This window comes from Camelina sativa, chromosome 13 (genome assembly GCF_030686135.1).
Source record: "Camelina sativa cultivar CO46 ecotype springtype chromosome 13, ASM3068613v1".
NCBI lineage: Eukaryota > Viridiplantae > Streptophyta > Magnoliopsida > Brassicales > Brassicaceae > Camelina > Camelina sativa.
Genome location: NC_141892.1, coordinates 14,367,842 through 14,391,663, shown reverse-complemented (window position 1 = coordinate 14,391,663; position 23,822 = coordinate 14,367,842). Strand labels below are relative to the sequence as shown.

Below are 23,822 nucleotides of genomic sequence, written 5' to 3'. Positions count from 1 at the left end.
TATAGTTGCATTGCATTTGCATCTTTTCATGCATAAACAGGTGATTTTGGAGCTTAAGGAGCATGGAAGCAATGCTGAGGAGAAGTGAAGCAATCCTGAGGAGAAAACAAGAGAGTTAAGGCTGTAGAATCAAGGTCCGGAGTCCAACTCGACCGCACCACTCGACCACCACTCGACCGTGTGCTGAGGAGGACTCGACCGAGTGGAGAATGCACGAGAGAAGCCAGCTCGACCAGCCACTCGACCGAGCACTGGTCGAGTTGACCGAGCCGTTGACTACTTTGACTTTTTGTATTTTTAGGGCTTCCATCTCACCTCCTATATAAGGCCCTTGTACCTGCAGCCACCAAAGAGTCCAGCTTTTTAGAGAGTCTAAAACCTAGTTTTTACCTTTTTTAGATTTTATTCTTTTTGCAGTTTCTTTTATTTTTAGATTTTGTACTTGTTTGAGAGAGAAAGACTAGATTCTTATATTTTGTTTGTTTCATAACTTTCAAAGTATTAAGATTTCGAGTTTTATTCCTTCATCAATATTGTAGATCTCTGTTTCATCTTTCTAATGATGCAAGTTTCATTATTTTCTGGGTTTTTGACATATTTCACCATGTGTTCTTGTGAGTAGTTTGCTTAGGACCTTGAGGATGGGTTAGGCTGGGTTGATCTTGTGGTTTGTTTGATTTGGTCAAGCTTGATTGTTGTAGATCTCTTCTAAGCTAGATGATCTTAATGCTGATCCTATATCTGAGAAGGTAGGGTTTGATTTCAAGCATCTTAGCATCACACCAATGTCTAAGGAGCATAGATAAGGCTAGATCTAGAGCTTACCATTAGGCTTGCTAAGAGATTAGAAGTCTTGTTTGGTTTGAGATGTATTGCTTAATGCCTGCTTGTGTTGATTTTTTACTTTGTGAGAACAAGTCTAGAAATGCATAGGTTTGATTGTTTCTTGCCATTAGAGTGGATTAAACATGTATTAGAATAGTATGTCTAGAGATCAGCTCAATGTTTGCTTGAGATTTGTTGACCAAGTTAGATAACCACAATGATTAGCTCAGCCCATGAATCCCTCCTCAAGGCCTTCTTTGTTTATTGAAATCTTAATCTAAATATCATTGCTTGCTTGTTGTTTGATTAGTTTCTGCATTGCTCTGTTTTTCTTGTGTTGCTCTGTTTTCACGTTTAAGTCTAGCTCGACCACGTACTCGACCTACACTCGGTCGAGTGCTGCTCGAGTTCATCCCCAGAACTTGTGTTTTTAATTTGTGATTGTCTTGTTTCATTCCTGTTTCATTTCCATTGCATTCACGTAGTTTCCTGTTCATTACTTGTCTTGCATTAGTTCATTAGCATAGTGTCTATCTCTGTTCTAGTTTCATTATAGCTTTAATTTGTCTGTTCTGTTTGCATTTAGTATCTTGTTCTAGTTGTTTTTACTTTCTGCATTTCATATCTCATTTTAGGATTGTTAGTGACAAACAATCTTTACAATTGGCTTGACTTAGACTCATATGCACATCTTAATTGTTCACAATCACTCAGATAGGATTGACACCTCTTATACTGCAACTGCATAAGGGGAATTGAAACACCCTGACTTCTATTCATTCCATACATCATCATTCCATACATCTTTCTTTCACCACACCACAAAGAAAGTCAGTTTCAATTTGGCGCCGTTGCCCATTTGAGTGTGTTTTGTGACATTTAGGATCATTATTAGTCTAAGATTAAGTTCGTTTAAACACTTGTGAAGTTACTGAACTCGAATCTTCCTTTGCTTGGCTGTTTTGTGTTTCAGGTACCACTCGACCACCTACTCGACCACCACTCGACCGAGCTGTGATCGAGCACTTGATCGAGCCAGAAGCCGGATCCAAATAGCCATTACTTCCCAGTCGACTCGACCACCCACTCGAGCCTGTGCTCGACCGTGTACCTGTTCGAGTCTGTAGTAGAGTTTGTTTATGCACACAAGGTCAAAAGGCAAAGACAGTCTTCAACAGCCTATTGACAACATCCACAGGCTACAAAAGGGTTTGAGACATAAACAAGGAAGAGTAGTTCAACAACAACAAGGTCAAGACATCATGGAGCAACAAGCTATCCATGAACAAAGAACAAGGCACATTGGTGCAGGAGATGCACCCAATACCCACAACCAAAGGGCTGGAATTGTGCCACCTTCAGTAGCAAACAATAACTTTGAGATCAAGAGTGGATTGATCTCAATGATACAAGCCAACAAATTTCATGGGTTGTCAATGGAGGATCCACTAGATCACCTTGATGAGTTTGACAGAATATGTGGGCTCACTAAGATCAATGGAGTGAGTGAAGATGGATTCAAATTAAGGCTCTTCCCATTTTCTCTTGGAGACAAAGCTCACCTTTGGGAGAAGACTCTTCCTACTGGAGCTATCACCACATGGGATGCATGCAAGAAAGCTTTTCTGGCCAAGTTCTTCTCCAATGCAAGGACTGCTAGGTTGAGGAATGAAATTTCTGGGTTTGCTCAAAGGAATAATGAGAGCTTTTGTGAAGCTTGGGAGAGGTTTAAAGGATTCCAGACTCAGTGTCCTCACCATGGCTTCAGCAATGAGTCACTTCTAAGCACCTTGTATAGAGGAGTGCTTCCCAAGATAAGAATGCTTCTTGATACAGCCTCTAATGGCAACTTCCTCAACAAGAATGTGGAAGAAGGATGGGAATTGGTTGAGAATCTTGCTCAATCTGATGGCAATTATAATGAGGATTATGATAGGACAATAAGGAGCTCCTCCACTGATCAAGAGGACAAGTATAAGAAGGATTTGAAGATGGTCAATGAGAAACTTGACAAGATACTCCTCAGCCAGTCCAAGTCTATTCACTTCATTGGTGAAGAAGAAGCTCCTGTTCAAGAGAGGGAGCCTGAATTTTCTGAGTTGTGCTACATGCAAAACCAGGGAGGATTCAAAGGCTACAACCAAGGAGGTTTCAAAAACAACAATCTCTCTTATAGGAGCACCAATGTGGCCAATCCTCAAGATCAAGTCTATCCACCTCCTCAACCTCAACAACAGCAACAAAACTACATCCCCAAGCAACAACACCAAGTGTTCCAGCCCCAATTGTGTCCCCCACCAGGGTTTCAGACTAACCAAGGCCAGGAACAAGACTTAAGAGCAATGATGCAACAGTTGTTAATTGGGCAAACACAAGGCAAGATTGAGGAAGCCAAGCAGTTTGCTGAGTTGAATCAAAGGCTCACATCAGAGTACAATGATCTGAACATGAAGTTTGAAGGTCTCAACTCCAATATGAAGTATATGGAGAGCAACATTGCCTCTACTTCAGCTCCTAAACCCAACCAACTCCCTGGAAAAGCTGTTCAAAATCCAAGGGAGTTCACTGCAAAAGCCGTTCATATCTCTGATGAGGAAGTCACTGAGGACAGTGAAGTCCAAGTTTGGGGGAATTCATTAGTTACTGAAGCCCCAAGTGACGTTTGTGCAAAGCAACTGGAGTCCGTTATTGCACTCGACCAGGTACTCGAACAGCCACTCGACCGAGTGCATACTCGAGTGGTCGATCGAGTTGCAGACTCAGAAGCTGTCAAGCCTGCTAAGTACATTCCTCCTGCTTACAAGCCACCCCTTCCATTCCCAGGACGTTTCAAAGCACAAAAGATTAAGGAGCTTAGGGAAATCATTGAGAGAAAGGAGATGATGGCTAAGCAACAAGAGGAAGAGAAGGCTTTGAAGGAAGTGGTTGTGATTCAGAAAGTTGTGGTTGAGGAAGTGTTGGCCATACAAGAGATCACCATTGCTTACCAAGAAGAAGAGAGAGGACCTGCCTTGGAACAGTATGATCCATATCCTCTCTACAAAGATTTTTTGCTTGATTTGTCAAAGAAGAAGGCTGAAGCTCAAGATGAGAAGGATCTTGAGGACCTTGGAGGAGTTATCATTCCAATCAAGCTTAAGGATCCAGGTCCATTCTATCTGCCTTGCACACTTAGCTATCTTCACTACAACCAATGCCTTTGTGATTTGGGAGCTTCAACAAGTGTGATGCCATACTCCATAGCACAAAAGCTTGGGAGAACTGATTTCAAATCCACCAACCTTCATATATGTCTAGCTGATGGGTCAAACAAGGAGATAGTTGGAAGGTTGGAGAATGTTCCAGTCAAGATAGGGAAGGCAAGGGTTCACACTGATTTTGTGGTGTTGGAGATGGACAAGGAACCTGAAGATCCAATCATTCTTGGAAGATCATTCCTAGCCACTGTTGGAGCAGTTATTGATGTGAAAGAGGGTCTTGTGACCTTGAACATTGCTGAAGATATAGCCATGAAGTTTAACATCTATAACCCAACCAACCTTCCTACCATTGATGATCAACCTTTTACTATCAAGGACAAAGGAGGTCAAGAAGGTTCAAGTGGTGAAGCAACTCCAAAGGCTAAGCTCTCCTTTCAAGATGATTCTGTGGAAAAGCTTAAGAGGTCAGTTCAAGAGTTGACTAGTATGGTTGAGGATCTTCAAGTTAAGCTGAACAAGAGGTCCTTAAAGAAAGCAAGACCAAGGCTCAAAATCAAGAAGAAACATGGTTTGTGTGTTAAGGGTGAGGTGATCAAGGATCAACTTCACATTGATCAAGAGGTTCCAGGAAGGATTTCATCACCTCCTTGGTATCTAAACAAGGTTTAAAAAGGACACCAAAGTCAAGCTTAGTGACTTTAAACAAGCTCACTAGGGAGGAAGTCCCTAAGGTATCCTTTGTAAATATGGTTTATTTTCCTTGTAGTTTTGATGTGTTTTCTTTTATGTTTGTGTTGGACAGGCCTTTAGGTGAAAATGTAGTTGGGTAAGGAGAGATTTAGATTTGGAGAAGGAGACTCGCAAGCCCACTCGACCTACCCACGAGAGGTACTCGACCGAGCTAGGAAGGAATTGAGGCCCATTTGATCTTCAAATCGCTAGAACGATCGAGTGGAGGGAAGAGCAAGAAGAAAAATTTTGAAATTTCAAAATTTAGTCAAGGTGCTCGACCGTGTACAGTCGAGTGTGGGGTCGAGTGGCAGCAAAAAGCAGGTCAAAGATTCCCATTTCAAATTTGAATGGTATGGACGCTCCACCCTTGTCTGTTTGTCCCCTTAGCTTCTTTATATAGACCTTGCACGAAATTATACCTCTCACATTCTCTCATTTGCTCAAAACCATTGAATTCAAGTTTTAAAGTCTCTCTCATAGCTTATCTTTTGCTCAAGCTTAGTTCTTTCAAGTTTTTGGTTCACTAACCTATTAACTTTGAGCTTTGAGTCTATTCCCTTCAGTTCTATTTGAAAAATGTCTTCAAGAATCACTAGGAAGTCTCAACAAACCGCTGCAACCTCCATGGAACTTCATGATGCTAGCCTTGAATCAAGAGGAGAAGCTGGAAGGGCCACTCAACGCCCCACTCGATCATGCACTCGACCGAATGGTGGTTCGAGCAGCCGGTCGAGCCAGATGCCGCGTCCAAGGAGAGAGAGAGTTGAGGAAGATCCTGAGAGGACTGAAAGTGAGGAGGAAAGGGAGTCAACTCTCAATGAGTTCATGAGGAGACACAAGGCCAAAGGGAAGAAGCCAGCAGTTGAGGTTGAACAAGAGGAGAGTGAGAATGAGAGTGAGGAAGAAAGTGAAAAAGAAGAGATAGAGGATGATGGAGAAGCTGAGTCTTGTGGGTTGTCAAAGAGGCAACTTTATGATGCTTTCATGAGAATGGAGTTCTTAGGGACTAGATATCCACACAAGGAAACCATGGAGAAGCTAGCCATTGGTGAAGATGTGGAGTATCTCTTTGAGAAGAGCAACCTAACTAAGTTTATGGGGCTTTGCATGGAGGGCTACAAAGAAGAGAGTTGTGAGTTTCTAGCCACAGTCAAGCTGCATACATATGCAAGGAAGGATGCTGAGTTTGGAGCTGGTCACATTGCTTTCACAATCAAGGGGAAAATGTATGAACTTTCAATGAAGAAGATAGCCAATGTGTTTGGTTTTGAGGTTGGGAGCAATAGGAGTTTGATGATTCCAAGAGAAGAGCTCTATGCTGTATGGGAAACCATTGGGGACAACAAATACTACTCATCCTCCAATTCCAAGAGTTCAAGGATAAGGAGCACAGTCCTAAGGTACTTCCACAAAGCTCTTGCCAACACTTTCTTTGCTAGGAAGGAAACTGGGAACATTAATGAGGGGGAGCTAAAGATGATTGATTTGGCTCTCAATGGAGTCATCTTCCAAGCAAGAAATGGTACCATCATTCTTGGGAGCACTGTGGAGACTGACCTAGCAATGGTGCTCATTGACCACATGATTTACTTGAGAATAAAGGATCAAGAGGAGCACTAACCATTGGAGGCATCATTACTCCAATCCTACAAGCCGCTAAGGTTCCACTTAGAGGAGAAATGGTTTCACTAAGATGGATTGACTCTAGCTACCTCACCTCTACTCTCATCCTAGCCAAGGAGATGCATCAAGGGAATCACATTTTCAACTTTGAACTTCCAACACTTGGGAAAAAGCAACTGATTTGGCCTAACCAAGAGCTCACCACCATTCAAGAAGGAGCCAACATTGACTTTTGGCCAGCTGAGGAGCATTTGTTTGATGGGATAGTTCAACTTAGAGTTGATGAAGCTGGAGATGTGCAAATGGCTGATGGGGAGGAGCAATTTTACTTTGAGGATTATGAGCTCAACCCAAGAGATAGTAGAGGAGTGAGGGAGGCTACCAAGAGATTAACCCTTTTGCAAAAATGGAACAAATGGCATGGGAAGAGGTTTGATAAGCTGAAGAAGAAGGTGACCAACATGGCTAAGTCTATCAAGGGCTTAAAGAAGGAGATTGCTGAGTTGAAGAGTGGGAATTCTTCACCTACACCATCAAGCCCTTTGAGGAGGAGTAGCTCAACTAGAGCACTTTCTAAAGTTGCGAACCCTGTGGAACCAGCTAGGGCTTCAATGTATGAGCCAAATCAGAGGAAGAGGAGCTCAAGTACCCGAGAACAACCATTTTCAAGGTACTCGACCCCCCCCCACTCGAGCACCCACTCGACCGAGCACCTCCAATGCACTCGGCCGAGTTCCAGCCCAGATCACCCTATGGTTTCCCACCTCCAGCTGCTTATCCAGGATATCAAGGTTACCCTCCCATCCCACCCCAGTACTTCATGGATCCAGCACTCTACCAGCAGTTCTACCAGCAGCAAGGTCAACATTTTGACACTCGTGGTCCAGCTCAACCCCCCCACTCGAGCACGTACTCGACCGAGTCCCGGTCGATTCTCATCGTCGAGCTGCCCCAATCTCCACCTCCAAGTCACCAACAAGACCCCAACTACTCCTATGACAGCATGCATATGGATGTGGACAACTACTTCCACAATCCCTAAGGTACCACTATCACCTTCACTTGTAGATATCATTGCATTTGACATTGTGTTTTGTTTTTTGTTTTTCATCTTGAATCCTCAATCAAATTTCTTTCACACAGGGACTGTGTGATTTAAGTTTGGGGGAGGGTTTGAGATAGCATTTGACATTGTGGTTTGTGATTCTTATTTCAAATTTTTAGCATCATCATGTTAATACTTGCATAGCATCTAAGGCATAGAAAAACCCTAAAAATTTGAAATTTTTTGCAAAAATCTTTATAAAAAAAGAGTGTTCATGTAGTTTGCACTGCACATTAGGATCTTGTTTAGCATGTTTCATGTAGGATTGTATAGTATTTGCATTAGGGATCTATGATGAGTATTCCCTTGTTAGCTTGTTTATTCACTAGACTAGGATCAATGCCCAAGTTAATAGTACTTTGATGCTAGTTGAGTGGTTAGAAGAATAAGATTGAACCAAGCCTTGAATTCCTACATCGCATTTGGTCTAAATTGAAGCATGTTGAGATTTGAAACCATTTCCTATTTATAAGAACCTAATATTGACTTTCAATTATCAATGTGTGCATTGCTTTAAACTCATGGATACCATATACATATTTGGATCATCTTCTTCCTTTTTACCACTCTTGTTGATCCACGTAGCTGATTGAATCATTAGAATCAGTTCCCCTACCCCTAAACCAAACCTTCTTTCAAGCCATGTTTATTCTTGTGTGTGTGAGGCCTATTTTTGGGATTGAGCTTGGTAGAAAGTGTTAGGTTTGAACTGACAAGAGTAAAGCCTTGTGTAGTTCTAGTTTGCATTTTTCAAACTAGATAGGACTAGGTGGTTCACTTGTTGGGTTTGGGACTTGGCTGTTATGAAAAGAAAAGAGGAAAAAGAGAAAGAAAAGGTTAGAGTCTTTAGGAGGGGAATGTGTTTAAGTAAATCTAAAGTCTAGTGAAAGAATGGGAAGAATAAGGTTGTTTAAAGATGGTTCTAGTTAAAGAAAAGAAAGAAAGAAAAGAGAAGTCTAGCAAAATGCTTATATGTCTTAAGAATAAGAAGAAAAGAGAACTATAGCAAATAAGTAAGAATCCCCCATTCCACTAGAAAGATCAAATAAGAAACCTCTCCTAAGACTTTAAAACCAAAAGAGAAAAGGGTGAAAAAGAAGAAAAGAAGTTAAAGGGTAGCACTAGGATCAATTGGGTTTAGATTGATAGGATAAACACTTTGGGTGCCTTTGGGTAGACAAGGTTTTGTTCTTGTATGTGTCTAAGTGTTCTTACCTTTAGCATTCTTCTAAAGCTCAATCCATTTTTTTTTTTTATGAGAGAACCTTGATATTGATAAGCCCTACTCTAAAAAGAGACCATCATTGTCTCTAAACCTTTTACTGCCAAGCCAAATGAGTTTAAGCATTGCACCTAATTGATTCATGTTCTTGATTAATGAATGTTAAAGGAAATGGTTGATTTGAATGCATGTGGACATCTAAGGCTCAAATCAGTGAAGGTTGTGATATGCTTGTCTAAAGTCTTTAAGTATAGCTCATTCAACCTGCATCATAGTGCTAGTAACTTGGACATTGATTCTAGATAGTCTATTTGCAAGCTTTAGGAGCTGAGATCCCACTTTCAAACCTCACCTACCTTCTTGAAACAAGCTTTCTATTGTGGTGTGAATGATGATGTATGCAATGGTGAGATATGAATGAAATGATGGATGGGTGTTTCAATTCCCCTTATGCTATTGCAGTACAAGAGGTATCAATCCTAAATGAGTGTTTGTGAACAATTAAGATATGCATATGAATCTAAGTTAAGACAAATGTAAAGATTGTTTGTCACTAACAATCCTAGGAAGAAAATGTAAAATGCAGAAAATAAACTACAAGAACTAACAACTAGATGCAAATGAAACTGAATGATTGAAACAGTGATAAAGCAAGAACAGAAACACAGACTACTACTAATGAACTAATGCAAGATAATTAATGAACTGAAAACTAAATGTATGCAACTGGAATGAAACAGGAATGAAACAAGACAAACACAAATCATAGACACAGAGTTCTGGGGATGAACTCGAGCAACACTCGACCGAGTGTAGGTCGAGTGGGTGGTCGAGCTAGACTAGACGCAGAAACAGAGCAATGCAATAAAAACAGAGTAATGCTAAATCCAATCAAACAACAAGCAAGCAACAGGATTAAGACTAAGATTTCAATAAACAAAGAAGGTCATGAGGATGGATTCATGGGATGGACTAATCATTGTGGTTATCTAACTTGGTCAACAAATCTCAAGCAAACTTTGAGCTAACCTCTAGACATATTAATCTAAGACAAGTTTCTCCCACTCTCATGGTCAAGAAACAATCAAACCTATGCAATTCTAGACTTGTTCTCACACAGTAAAGAATCTACACAAGCAGGCATTAAGCAATACATCTCAAACCAAACAAGACCTCTAATCTCTTAGCAAGCCTAATGGTAAGCTCTAGATCTAGCCTTATCTATGCTTCCTAAACATTGGTGTGATGCTAAGAAGCTTGAAATCAGACTCTACCCTCTCAGATATAGAATCAGCATTAAGATCATCTACCCTAGAAGAGATCTACAATAATCAAGCTTGACCAAGTCACACAAACCACAAGATCAATCCATCCTAACCCATCCTCAAGATCCTAAGGAAACTACTCACAACAATACATGGTGATCAAAGTCAAAAACCCAGAAAATATTGAAACTTGCATTATTAGAAAGATTAAACAAAGATCTTCAATATTGATGAAAGGATGAAACTCAAATTCTCAATATCTTGAAAGTTATAGAACCAACAAAATATAAGAATCTAGTCTTCTTTTTTAAGGAAGTACAAGATCTTAAAAATAAAAATGCAAAAGGAATAAAACTAAAAAAGGTAAAAACTAGGTTTAGGGAATATCTAAAAAGTTACACACTTTGGTGGCTGCAGGTACAAGGCCTTATATAGGTGAGGAGGTGGAAGCCCTAAAAATAGAAAAAGTCAAAGTAGTCAACGGCTCGGTCAACTCGACCAGTGCTCGGTCGAGTCCATGGTCGAGCTGGCTTCTCTCGTGCACACTCCACTCGGTCGAGTCCATCTACCCACTCGGTCGAGTCCATCTACCCACTCGGTCGAGTGCTTGGTCGAGTTGGACTCTGGACCTTGGTTCTTCAGCCTTAACTCTCTTGCTTTCCCTTCAAGATTGCTTCACTTCTCCTCAGGATTGTTTCCATGCTCCTTAAGCTCCAAAATCACCTGTTTATGCATGAAAAGATGCAAATGCAATGCAACTATACTCTAATGCATGATTAGTCCTAAAGCTACACAATAATGATGAAAATGGCTAGCAAAAGATGCAAAAGATGTGAATAAACTAAGGGAAAACATGGTAAAATATATGAACATCAACACCCCCAAACTTAGTCTTTGCTTGCCCTCAAGCAAATAAACAAGACATAAGAAGGTAGATGAGGTTTGAAAGTGGGATCTCAGCTCCTAAAGCTTGCAAATAGACTATCTAGAATCAATGTCCAAGTTACTAGTACTATGATGCAAGTTGAATGAGCTATACTTAAAGACTTTAGACAAGCATGTCACAACCTTCACTGATTTGAGCCTTAGACATCCACATGCATTCAAATCAACCATTTCCTTTAACATTCATTAATCAAGAACATGAATCAATTCTATGCAATGCTTAAACTCATTTGGCTTGGCAGTAAAAGGTTTAGAGACAATGATGGTCTCTTTTTAGAGTAGGGCTTATCAATATCAAGGTTCTCTCAATAAAAAAAATGGATTGAGCTTTAGAAGAATGCTAAAGGTAAGAACACCTAGACACATACAAGAATAAAGCATTGTCTACCCAAAGGTACCCAAAGTGTTTATCCTATCAATCTAAACCCAAATGATCCTAGTGCTACCCTTTAACTTCTTCTTTTCTCTTTCACCCTTTTCTCTTTTGGTTTTCAAGTCTTAGGAGAGGTTTCTTAATTGATCTTTCTAGTGGAATGGGGATTTTTTTTTTCTTATTGCTATGGTTCTCTTTTCTTCTTATTCTTAAGACATATAAGCTTTTTGTTAAACTTCACTTTGCTTTCTTTTCTTTTCTTTAACTAGAACCATCTTAGATAACCTTATTCTTCCCATTCTTTCACTAGACTTTAAATTTACTTAAACACATTCCCCTCCTAAAGACTCTAACCTTTTCTTTCTCTTTTTCCTCTTTTCTTTTCATGACAGCCAAGTCCCAAACCCAACAAGTGAACCACCTAGTCCTATCTAGTTTGAAAAATGCAAACTAGAACTACACAAGGTTTTACTCTTGTCAGTTCAAACCTAACACTTTCTACCAAGCTCAATCCCAAAAATAGGCCTCACACACACAAGAATAAACATGGCTTGAAAGAAGGTTTGGTTAGGGGTAGGGAAACTGATTTAAAAGTGAAATCAGCTACTTGGATCAACAAGAGTGGCAAAAGGAGAAAGATGATCCAAATAAGTATATGGTATCCATGAGTTTAAAGCAATGCATACATTGATAATTAACAGTCAATATTAGGTTCTTATAGATAGGAAATGGCATCAAATCACAACATGCTTCAATTTAGACCAAATGCAATTCAGGAATTCAAGGCTTGGTTCAATCTTATGCTTCTAACCACTCAACTAGCATCAAAGTACTATTAACTTGGGCATTGATCCTAGTCTAGTGAATTAAGCAAGCTAACAAAGAAAAACTCATCATAGATCCCTAATGCAAACAGTCCTATATGATAAACAAAATACTTAAATATGCAATGCAAACTACATGAACACTCTTTTTTTATAAAGATTTTTGCAAAAAAATTTCAAATATTTATGGTTTTCCTATGCCTTAGATGATTATGCAAGTGCTAACATGATGATGATAAAAATTTGAAATAAGAAAACAAAACACAACATCAAATGCTATCTCAAACCCTCCCCCAAACTTAAATCACACAGTCCCTTGTGTAAAAGAAATTTGATTGAGGATTCAAGACTTAAAACAAAACAAAACATATGAAATGCTATGGTATATACAATGGTAAGGTGATAATGTTACCTCAAGGATTGGAGAAGAAGCTGTCCACATCCTCTTGCATACTATCAAAGGTGTAGCTGGGGTCCTGCTGGTGACTGGAGGAAGGTGATTGGGGCAGCTCGACAATGCCAATCGACCGTGACTCGGTCGAGTGCATGTCCGAGTGGGGGGGTCGAGCTGGACCGCGAGTCTCCATATCTTGAGTCTGGTACTGCTGGTACTGATGGTATTGTGCTGGATCCATAAAGTATTGGGGTGGTATGGGGGGGTAACCTGGATAGCCTGGATAAGCAGCTGGAGGTGGGAAGCCAAATGGTGGTCTAGGCTGGAACTTGGTCGAGTGGCTCCAAGGTGCTCGAGTGACCCGGTCGAGTGCCTCGAAAACTGTTGTTCTCTGGTACTTGAGCTCCTCTTCCTCTGATTTGGCTCATACATTGAAGCCCTAGCTGGTTCCACAGGGTTTGCAACTCTTGAAAGTGCTCTAGTTGAGCCACTCCTCCTCAAAGGGCTTGATGGAGTTGGTGAAGAGTTTCCACTCTTCAAGTCAGCAACTTCCTTCTTCAGGCCTCTAATGGACTTAGCCATGTTGGTCACCTTCTTCTTGAGCTTGTCAAACCTCTTCCCATGCCATTTGTTCCACTTTTGCAGCAATGTCAACCTCTTGCTATGCTCTCTCACTCCTCTACTATCCCTTGGATTGGGCTCATAGTTCTCAAAGTAGAACTGCTCCTCTCCATCATCCATCTCTACATCTCCAACTGAATCAACTCTAGGCTGTACTACTCCATCAAATAAGTACTCATCAGCTGGCCAAAAATCAATGTTGGCTCCTTCTTGAATGGTAGTGAGCTCTTTGTTTGGTAGGATCACTTGTTTCTTCCCAACTGTTGGCAGCTCAAAGTTAAAGATATGGTTTCCTTGATGCATCTCCTTGGCTAGGATGAGTGTAGAGGTTAGGTAGCTGGAATCAATCCATCTTGGTGAGACCCCTTCTCCTCTAAGTGGAATGTTAGCAGCTTGAAGAATTGGAGTAATGATGCCTCCAATGGTAAGTGCTCCTCTTGAACCCTTGTTCTCAAGCTTGCCTACCCAACTTCTCAAATATATCATATGGTCTATCAGCACCATTGCAAGATCAGTCTCCACAGTGCTACCAAGGATGATGGTTCCATTCCTTGCTTGAAGAAGAACTCCATTGAGAGCCAAGTCAATCATCTTTAGCTCTCCCTCATTGATGTTTCCAGTTTCCTTCCTAGCAAAGAAGGTGTTGGCAAGAGCTTTGTGCTAGTACCTCAAGACTGAAAGCAATGCTGAGGAGAAGTGAAGCAATCCTGAGGAGAAAACAAGAGAGTTAAGGCTGTAGAATCAAGGTCCGGAGTCCAATTCGACCGCACCACTCGACCGTGTGCTGAGGAGGACTCGACCAAGTGGAGAATGCACGAGAGAAGCCAGCTCGACCAGCCACTCGACCGAGCACTGGTCAAGTTGACCGAGCCGTTGACTACTTTGACTTTTTTTGTATTTTTAGGGCTTCCATCTCACCTCCTATATAAGGCCCTTGTACCTGCAGCCACCAAAGAGTCCAGCTTTTTAGAGAGTCGAAAACCTAGTTTTTACCTTTTTTAGATTTTATTCCTTTTGCACTTTCTTTTATTTTTAGATTTTGTACTTGTTTGAGAGAGAAAGACTAGATTCTTATATTTTGTTTGTTTCATAACTTTCAAAGTATTAAGATTTCGAGTTTTATTCCTTCATCAATATTGTAGATCTCTGTTTCATCTTTCTAATGATGCAAGTTTCATTATTTTCTGGGTTTTTGACATATTTCACCATGTGTTCTTGTGAGTAGTTTGCTTAGGACCTTGAGGATGGGTTAGGCTGGGTTGATCTTGTGGTTTGTTTGATTTGGTCAAGCTTGATTGTTGTAGATCTCTTCTAAGCTAGATGATCTTAATGCTGATCCTATATCTGAGAAGGTAGGGTTTGATTTCAAGCATCTTAGCATCACACCAATGTCTAAAGAGCATAGATAAGGCTAGATCTAGAGCTTACCAGTAGGCTTGCTAAGAGATTAGAAGTCTTGTTTGGTTTGAGATGTATTGCTTAATGCCTGCTTGTGTAGATTCTTTACTTTGTGAGAACAAGTCTAGAAATGCATAGGTTTGATTGTTTCTTGCCATGAGAGTGGATTAAACATGTATTAGAATAGTATGTCTAGAGATCAGCTCAATGTTTGCTTGATATTTGTTGACCAAGTTAGATAACCACAATGATTAGCTTAGCCCATGAATCCCTCCTCAAGGCCTTCTTTGTTTATTGAAATCTTAGTCTAAATATCATTGCTTGCTTGTTGTTTGATTAGTTTCTGCATTGCTCTGTTTTTCTTGTGTTGCTCTGTTTTCACGTTTAAGTCTAGCTCGACCACATACTCGACCTACACTTGGTCGAGTGCTGCTCGAGTTCATCCCCAGAACTTGTGTTTTTAATTTGTGATTGTCTTGTTTCATTCCTGTTTCATTTCCATTGCATTCACGTAGTTTCCTGTTCATTACTTGTCTTGCATTAGTTCATTAGCATAGTGTCTATCTCTGTTCTAGTTTCATTATAGCTTTAATTTGTCTGTTCTGTTTGCATTTAGTATCTTGTTCTAGTTGTTTTTACTTTCTGCATTTCATATCTCATTTTAGGATTGTTAGTGACAAACAATCTTTACAATTGGCTTGACTTAGACTCATATGCACATCTTAATTGTTCACAATCACTCAGATAGGATTGACACCTCTTATACTGCAACTGCATAAGGGGAATTGAAACACCCTGACTTCTATTCATTCCATACATCATCATTCCATACATCTTTCTTTCACCACACCACAAAGAAAGTCAGTTTCAGCAAGTATTAGAAGATCATTGTCTAGAGATAGCTCATTGTTGATTGAGGTTTGTTGATCAGTTTAGATAACCATAGCTTAAGCCTAGCCCATGAATCCATCCTTAGGACCTTTCTTTGTCTATTGATTTCCCTGTTTAAATCATGTTTATTGCTTGTTGTTTGATTCACTTTCATTTTGCTCTGTTTTTATTGTTGCTCTGTCTCTGTTTTTCATCCGGAAGTCAACTCGACCCCCCCACTCGACCATGCATTCGACCGAGTGCTACTCGAGCGCCAGTTTACTTCCTCGTTTATGTTCTGTTTCATTTCAGTTTGCTCTTAGTTGCATTTGTTAATAGTTTTCTATTGCTTAGCATAGTTTATTGCACATGTTCTACAGTTTAATTATGCATTAGTATTGTCTTAAGTTGCTTTAATCTTCTGCATTTACATTTTTGTCATTAGGTTGTTATAAACAAATCAACTTGATATTTGGCTTAACTTGAATGCATTGATCACATCTTGACTGCTTACATATCACACTCTTTATGGATTGACATCCTTTATGCTACAACATCATAAGGGAATTGAAACACCTTGCATTACATTCTGATCATCTTAGCCTAAGTCTGTTTGTTTGCATGTCATCATTCATTCATTCATAGGTTAAGATAGAAAAATCCTTGTTTCACCTATCACTTATGTGAGTCGAGAAAACATAATTGTGGACTAAAGAGATTGAGTTTGTTGAGTTAAACATAAGTGAAGAGCAAAACATGAATTGAGATTCTAAAAACTGCAGAAACAAACGAAAACCTGCAATTCAATCCAAAACCTGCAACTTTTAAAAATATCAAACCTGAAATTCATGTAATAAAATCCAAAACCTGCAACTTTCAATCCAAAACCTGCAATAAAATCTCACATGTCACACAACTACCAGCTTAAAACCTGCAAATAGAACAATATAACTAAACATTGGATTCTGCAAATAAAATCTGAAACTTGCAACTTCAAATTCAATCCAAAACAACACAAATCTGAAAACTGAAACATTGGTTTATGTTCAAACTTGAAGCAGAACTGAAACAACTAAAATCAAACCGTAAAATCAAACTAAAACAAAATCCAACAACTCAAAGCTGAACTCAAACTCAATCGTCTTCTTCGTTAGCAGCTTTTGTCTCATCTTCTCCAACATATACTTAATCTTCTTCTACATATATCACAAAGTAACATTGTTAATACACAATTGGTGCTTTTAGAACTAATAAAAAATAATGTGTTTACCTCCTTCATAAGATTCAAAACCCTTTAACCAATTGCGACAACAAATTAATGCTTGAACATTCTTGGGTAGAAGGTGGCTTCTATAATTGTTACGAACTCTAGTACCAATACTGAAAGAAGACTCAGAAGCTACAGTCGAGATGGGTATGCTAGGAAGATCACGGGCCATGGAAGCCAAATCTCCAAACCGTGAAGAGTTATCTTTCCAATATCTAAGAATGTCCTAACTCTCAAGACCATTCATTTCCAATGCAGGTTCCTCAAGGTACAAATCCAAAGCTGACTTCCCACTGACAACCACAATTGCTTTACGAATGGCCAAGAAATCCTATGACATTATCAAAAACTTATTATCATAAGAGAAAAAACCTGTGAAACAAAACATAACATAATAAGTCAAAACAAAACATAAGAAACTTACATTGTAACTACTAAAGTTTCCTCTTGGTTCTCCATCATTATGTTGAACATTTTCACTTGTCTTTGTTGAAGGTTGTGTCCTCTTTGATTGATTCTCATATACTTTAAAAAGCTTGCGTAGTTGAGAACGCAAATGGTCCATCTTTCTCTCACAAGAGCTCATATCAAGTTTTCCAAAACATAATTCTGCAAGACTCAGCTTCAACCTCGGATCAAACACAGTTGCCATGCAAAAGTATCACTAACTTCTTCCCAGTACTTATCAAATCTCTCCTTCATTGGCAGAATCATTTCTCTGATTACTGCATCTTGGTTCTTCTCATTCATTGTTAGCCAACTTTGGATTTTCCAAACTTGCATAAAGTATAAGTTAGAAGTTGGATATGTAGAACATGTGATAAGATTAGTGATCACATCAAAAGGCTCTAAGAAATCACTCAGCTGCTTCAATCAATGACATTCCTCTTCTGATGGGTGACACTTGTAGTTTTTGGGATCTACAACTTTCAGATTACAAAATGCAGCTCGATACTTGAGAGCCCTGTCCAGCATTTTGTACGTAGATTTCAACCTTGTTGTAACATCCAACAGCAAACCAGCCTTCATATCTAAACCAACATTCTGAACACACTTCGCAAATAACACCTCACGATGTGTAGATTGTTGAACAAACTTGATACTTTCCCTAATCTTATCTAATGAATCAGCAATTGTGACCAACCCCCGTTGAACAATGATATTAAGAATGTGTGCTGCGCATCTAACATGGAAAAACTCTCCTCCACACAACAAATCATCTCTGATCATAAGCTGAGATTTGACCATGTCCTACATTGTATCATTGTTACTAGCATTGTCTACTGTGATGGAAAAAGCTTTCTTTTCAATCCCCCAATCCTTCCATTTCTCAAGAATCTCCATTGCTAAGTGTGTGCATGTATGTGGAGGAGTCAAAGCACAAAAAACTAGGATTTTATTTTTCAGATTCGAGTTTTTGTCGATGTAATGTGCTGTTAAGCACATATAGCCCTCATGAGTTATTGCAGTCCACAAGTCAGTAGTGAAGCTAATCCTTCCAGGAACATTAGCCAATTGTCTTTTTAAGTTATCCATCTCACCCTCATAGAACCTATAAACATCTGCTGCACCTGTGTTTCGACTGAAAACTTTACATCCGCATTCAAGTACTTCCAAACTTCCCTAACTCTCTCATTCTCAACATAACAAAATGGGAGATCATGTTGGATAATAGACTTAGCGACCATTTGAAAACATGTTGATCTATCCTCCTAGCTTGCAATCTTGCTTCTGCATATACCATCATCTGACTAATATCACCATCTCTAAGCTTGATCTTACAACTTCTCAAATGGTGTTTATATGTGTTTGTACCATTTTTGTGTGCATTGAAAGCGTAATCCTACTTGCAGTGTATGCATTGTGCTCTTTCTTCACTCTTCCCCAAGCTATTAACCTTATTAATCAACTTAAAATCTTTCCACACGTCTGAGTACTGCCTTCTCTTCTTTGGTTTGGATGGCATTCCCTTGTCATCTTCATCACCATCAATAAAGCTTTCATCATCATCATCATCTTCATCCTCAAAAATATTCCTTTTCTTCGACGTTGATGCTTCTGATGACACTTTTTCCCTCTGCATTTTAGGTGTTTCTTCTTCAACTCTCACTTTCCTTTTCTGCTGTTTAGATGACTCTGTTTCACAAAACACTTTTCTTCTTTGCTTTTTAGATACTCCTGATTCATCACACTCTCTCATCTCATTTTCAGCATTTGCAATGTCGATGATTCTCTGAGATTCGAGATCTATTGATCTTAGTTCATAAGAATCCTGCAAATCATGCAAATAACAATTACCAAAAGTACAAAGTAAGTAAGTAATCAAACAAACACACAATTACACAAACATAGATATGTCAACCTGCAAATCACAGATGAACCCATGAAGTATCGTAAATTCATACTCTTATTCTAGCTATTGATTTTTTCCACATGAACTACTATGATTTAAATCAATAAATCATATACAGAAACCTGCAACTGACAAGTTAGAATACAAAACTGAAAAATCAAAATACAATCAAAGCAAACTTACTATTAGAGATGTGGTTATGGCTTCAGCCTCCAAACCGCAAAACCTTCAATGTTCCAGCCTCCAAATCTCTGCAATGTCGTAAGTGATAACAAGACTACAAGAGCAGCAAACTGAAAAGTCTCTTTAGTTTTCTTGATAAACAAACCTAATAGGGTTTTCGAGTTTCGACTTTTAGTTTCTGTTTGAATGCACAAACACAAGACAAGAGTCTCTAATAGAAATAGAGGGTTCATACTTTACCGGGTCACCCGCAAACCCGCTATCCGCAACGGGTCAACCCGCTTCTGCCCGCAATCCGCAATGGACAAATCCGCTAGGCCCGCCATTTAATGGGCTCTAAAATCGTCGTCCAAGCCCGCCCCGCCATGGTACTAGTTGGGCCTGGCCCGCGGGTATGTGGCCCGCTTGACACCTCTAATAGTTAACTATCGCCTCACTCAACCACCATGATGATAATTGCACCCATTAATATGACCCTCTAGATCAAGTTTTAGAAAAAGATATTAACATTTCCTTCAAATTGAAATATGAAAATATAATAAATGGAAAATTATGCTAATGATAAGGCTTAACATCTGGCGAAAATGCATTGGCCTAGTATGTAATTAAAATAGCAAAAAATCTAAGATACAACCAAATGAAAGGCAAATATGATTTTTTAACTAGTGCTTTCGTCACTATCAAAATAACGCTCGATAGTAGTATTCTCATAACTAAAAAAAGTTTGACCAAAGCTTAAAAATTTACTCAAATTTAATTACAAAACTAACTCAATGAGCTTCCCTGTGATTGCGACGTCTTCTGGAGTTTCCCCAACTGATAGCCAAGCAGGAGAGAAGAAAGGTGTTTACCTCCAATATTATGTTAAGCCAGGCTTCACCATTCGTAGACGTCATAATATTGATCCTGCCATGGATCCTAAGAAGCTCAAACGGTTATACAATTTTTCATTTTTCTTTATCTTCCTGTTGATACATATCATCTAAATCAAGTTGTAATTTTAAATTCAATGTCTTATATTTAATTATATATGTAGGATAATTGAAAACCGTGTTTCGGCTCAAAATTCAAGGTTGAAGAAGGTTCAATATCTAGATTCTTTAGTGAAGCGATCCATGGAGCTTGAGGTATATATACCTCTCTTAATTAATTCCATATATTTACTACTATTATTATTACCTCATAATACTTTTGCAGTACATATAATTATTTTATTATACAGAGACGAAGAAAGGAGTTGCGTTCCGAGATAGAGATAGCGATTGAGGAGAAGCAATATGAAGAAAATGAGCAAAAGAAGCTAAATGAAAGTATCTTTGCTTGACTTCAAGATTGTATCGACAAGGACGGTAAATTAATTATATATGTGACAACTACATAAAAATATATATAAATATGATAATTTCAATTGATATAACAATAATTATGATACTAATAATAGGTATTACTGACATGGATAAATCGGAGATAGAGATGCTGGAGAAGAACATAGCTCTAACTACCAATCTTACTTAGTTGATCTGAAAACACCTCTCTTATTTCTTTGATGCGGATAATTCAAAGTTGTTTATTTCTGTCTCTTTTGCTGTTTTAATTTCATGTGTTTCGGTTTTCAGTCTATTGTTATCAAATACATATCTAGTGTGCATTTGTTACGTATGGTATGAATATTAGCTTGATTTATCTAATTTCTGTCAAAAAAATGGCTTTCGTATGAGCATTAATTAAAATACATAAAATTAGTGTTCATTTTAAGCAAAAAAATAACGTATTAATGATTTGTCATTATTATTAGTGTAGAAAATGTCAAATTTGAATTTAATATATTTAAAACAGTTCTAACAAAAAAAACTGTTATGTAATGATTGATATGCATAGTGGCCTACGCTTTTGAATTAATAAGTTATAATTATTTTTAATACTTTATTAGTGTAGGAAACTGCCAATTTTACATTTAATAGATTTAAAGCTCACATACAAAATTAAACAAAAGAATCAATAAAATATTTAAGTACATTTCTATTTTTTTGTCAACTAAATATTAATTAGAAAAGAACTCCAATATTGGTAGACCAAACCGGAGGAATAGAGATTACAAACGAAATTGCAGAAGCTAAAGATCTAGACGACCGAGCAAGATAATCCGCCTTCAAATTCGATGAACCTCATAATATCTTAGAAACGACCCAACCCATTTTTTGTTTTTAATATAATATTAAACTAGTGATCCCATACTCACTAACATCCTAACTCCAATAAGCGTACAGCGGAAATAATCAATAAGATTAAACCAGAAACCCAATAGAAATAATAACCAATAACCAGTGAATTTAACACCAATAACCAACAAAGTCATAAAGCAATGAAATAGCAACCCAAAGAACCATTCTAGACCACTAAATTCCATTCTAGCAACCTAACAACAACATAAAACAAACAAGTCTTTAGATCATCCACCTCTTCATCGCCTTAATTTCACGATCACACTTTGTCTTTACCTACATTACACACAACAATTGAGATTCCTAAGTATTATTATAAATACTCTTCCATCTACAGGTTTATACACACAAGCGAATACACAAACACAAACAATACCCAAAACCAATAAAACCAAAAAAATCTGAACACACGTGTCGACTATGCGCACTTGCGTCTAATCAAAGGTCAATTAATAACCTAATGTGTACTCAACCACGATCTAGAGGTATTGTTGTAACACTTTAGGATCAGAGACCAAACAATTACACTATAAAATTATGCAGATTAAATATAGATAAGACAATGGAAAATTTTGTGAATCAATTAACTATCTAAAAACGTAAAGTAAACAAGTGGTTTTAACGCAATAGAGAATATTGGGCGCAGGGAATCTTTAGGGTTTATGGTCACGAATTTAGATGATTAGATAGGGATGCATTAGACACCATTCTAGAACTCTAATCACAGCTATAAAGTTAACCTGCTCTCGCAGCATTAACTATCAAAGAAACGAATTTAGTAAACCCTAAACTCTCGTTTGAATGTAGCAAACCAAGCAAGCATTAACAAGTTCGGGTTTGATTAGTTCACAATGTGCCTTAACTTCAACTCTCGTTGGCTAAGGATCACCTTGCTCACCTATGTTCTTTTCCAGCAAACACTTTTCGTGTCCCAATGTATTAAACCTAAGATCTTAATCTAGGTGATCAATCTAGCTTAAGCATTAAGAACAATAATAGATGATGAACAATAAGATCAATCCCTAATCTAACAAACCTAGCATCAATTAATCTTAGAAAACCTTCTGAACCCCTAAACCCAATTGAGAAACTACTCAGACATGGAGAAACAATAACAGCAAATCATTGATGAAAAAAAACATAATTGAACTGCAAAAGAATAAAAAATAAAGTTTAGAAATCTTCTCCAAAGTGTCAAGAAGGATTAGAGATCTTCTCCCTCCATCTCTCGATATAGAATAGTCTCAGAAAATAAAACTTATGTCTCTAGAGGCCGAGCCAGTTTAAAACAAAAAAAGGAAAACTTGTGTCAGGGACGTGATCGGTCTATCCTAGTTGCTTTTTCTGTGTTTGCTTCATCTGCTTGCTAGTTCGACCAGTGTTTACCAAATTGGATCCAGATGCATGTTTTCATTCCCAAAACACTCAGTTACTATGACACCCCAATTTTAGAGACTTGTAGGGAGGTTTAAAAGAATTGATTTGACCACCAATGTCACAAAATTACACTTATCTTTTTGGTCAGGTGTCCTGAGAGAACTCCAGAGTTAAGTGTGCTTGAGCTAGAGTAGTCTTAGGATGGGTGACCTTCCAGGAAGTGACTGTCGAAACTGTGCGAGTGAGGACAAAAAACAGGGAAAGTTCATGTGGTGATTTGTAGGGATGGTAACAAGTCTTTAAAACCTCTCGAACGTAGCAAACTGACCGTCAGATATAGATGGGCTCACAGGCCTAGTGAGAGGACATAAGGCCCATTAAGGAAAATGGGCCCATGGATTGGGAGTGGACATGTGCCCACTGAGAGGTTGGCGGTCGGGGCGTTACAAGTGGTATCAGAGCCGAACCAAGACAAGTGTGGAGTCGAGTGGGCTCACACTGTTGGGGGTGACAGTCTTGGTTCGCAACGTAGTGGGTGTGAACTGTGACACCCCAGTTTCAGAGACTTGCAGAGAGGTTAAAAAGAATTGATTTGGCCACCTATGTCACCAAAATGCACTTATCTTTTCGGTCAAGGGTCCTAAGAGAACTCCTGAGTTAAGCATGCTTGAGTTGGAATAGTCTTAGGATGGGTGACCTTCCGGGAAGTGACTTTCGGAACTGTACGATGAGGACAAAACATAGGAAAATATCATGTGGTGATTTGTAGGGACGGTAACAAGTCTTTAAAGCTTCCCGGACGTAGCTAACAGACCGTCATATATGGATGGGCGCACGGGCCTAGTGAGAGGACGTGAGGCCCATTAAGGAAAGTGGGCCCCTGGACTGGAGTGGACATAGGATCCAAGCCCACTAAGAGGTGGCGGTAGGGGCGTAACAGTTTTCTTCCAAAGTAACCTAAAAACTTTAAAGTCTCACAAAAGATTAAAAGACACACTTTTACCCAACAAAAGACTCAGAACA

The 23,822-nt window shown here is 38.8% G+C and overlaps 1 protein-coding gene and 1 non-coding gene across 2 annotated transcripts; one reads left to right on the top strand and one right to left on the bottom strand.

Moving 5' to 3' along the window:
* Positions 1 to 2,483: 2,483 nt before the first annotated feature.
* Positions 2,484 to 2,590, bottom strand: LOC147929557 (small nucleolar RNA R71). Its single transcript, XR_015579013.1, has one exon. It is a non-coding gene; the product is annotated as a small nucleolar RNA R71 (small nucleolar RNA).
* Positions 2,591 to 19,879: 17,289 nt separating this feature from the next.
* Positions 19,880 to 20,888, top strand: LOC104736827 (uncharacterized). Its single transcript, XM_087480188.1, has 4 exons — positions 19,880 to 20,134; positions 20,237 to 20,327; positions 20,423 to 20,549; positions 20,642 to 20,888. Exons 1-3 carry the CDS (start codon positions 19,974 to 19,976, stop codon positions 20,522 to 20,524), a joined length of 354 nt encoding a protein of 117 aa, XP_087336314.1. The 5' UTR covers positions 19,880 to 19,973; the 3' UTR covers positions 20,525 to 20,549; positions 20,642 to 20,888.
* Positions 20,889 to 23,822: the final 2,934 nt, after the last annotated feature.

What these genes read in the sequence shown, in the direction of transcription:
- LOC104736827 (XM_087480188.1), top strand. Translation starts at nt 19,974, where the DNA reads ATGAGCTTCCCTGTGATTGCGACGTCTTCTGGAGTTTCCCCAACTGAT. An exon ending in GATCCTAAGAAGCTCAAACG is followed by an intron (nt 20,135 to 20,236) that starts GTTATACAATTT and finishes TTATATATGTAG; the next exon opens with GATAATTGAAAACCGTGTTT. An exon ending in AGCGATCCATGGAGCTTGAG is followed by an intron (nt 20,328 to 20,422) that starts GTATATATACCT and finishes TTTATTATACAG; the next exon opens with AGACGAAGAAAGGAGTTGCG.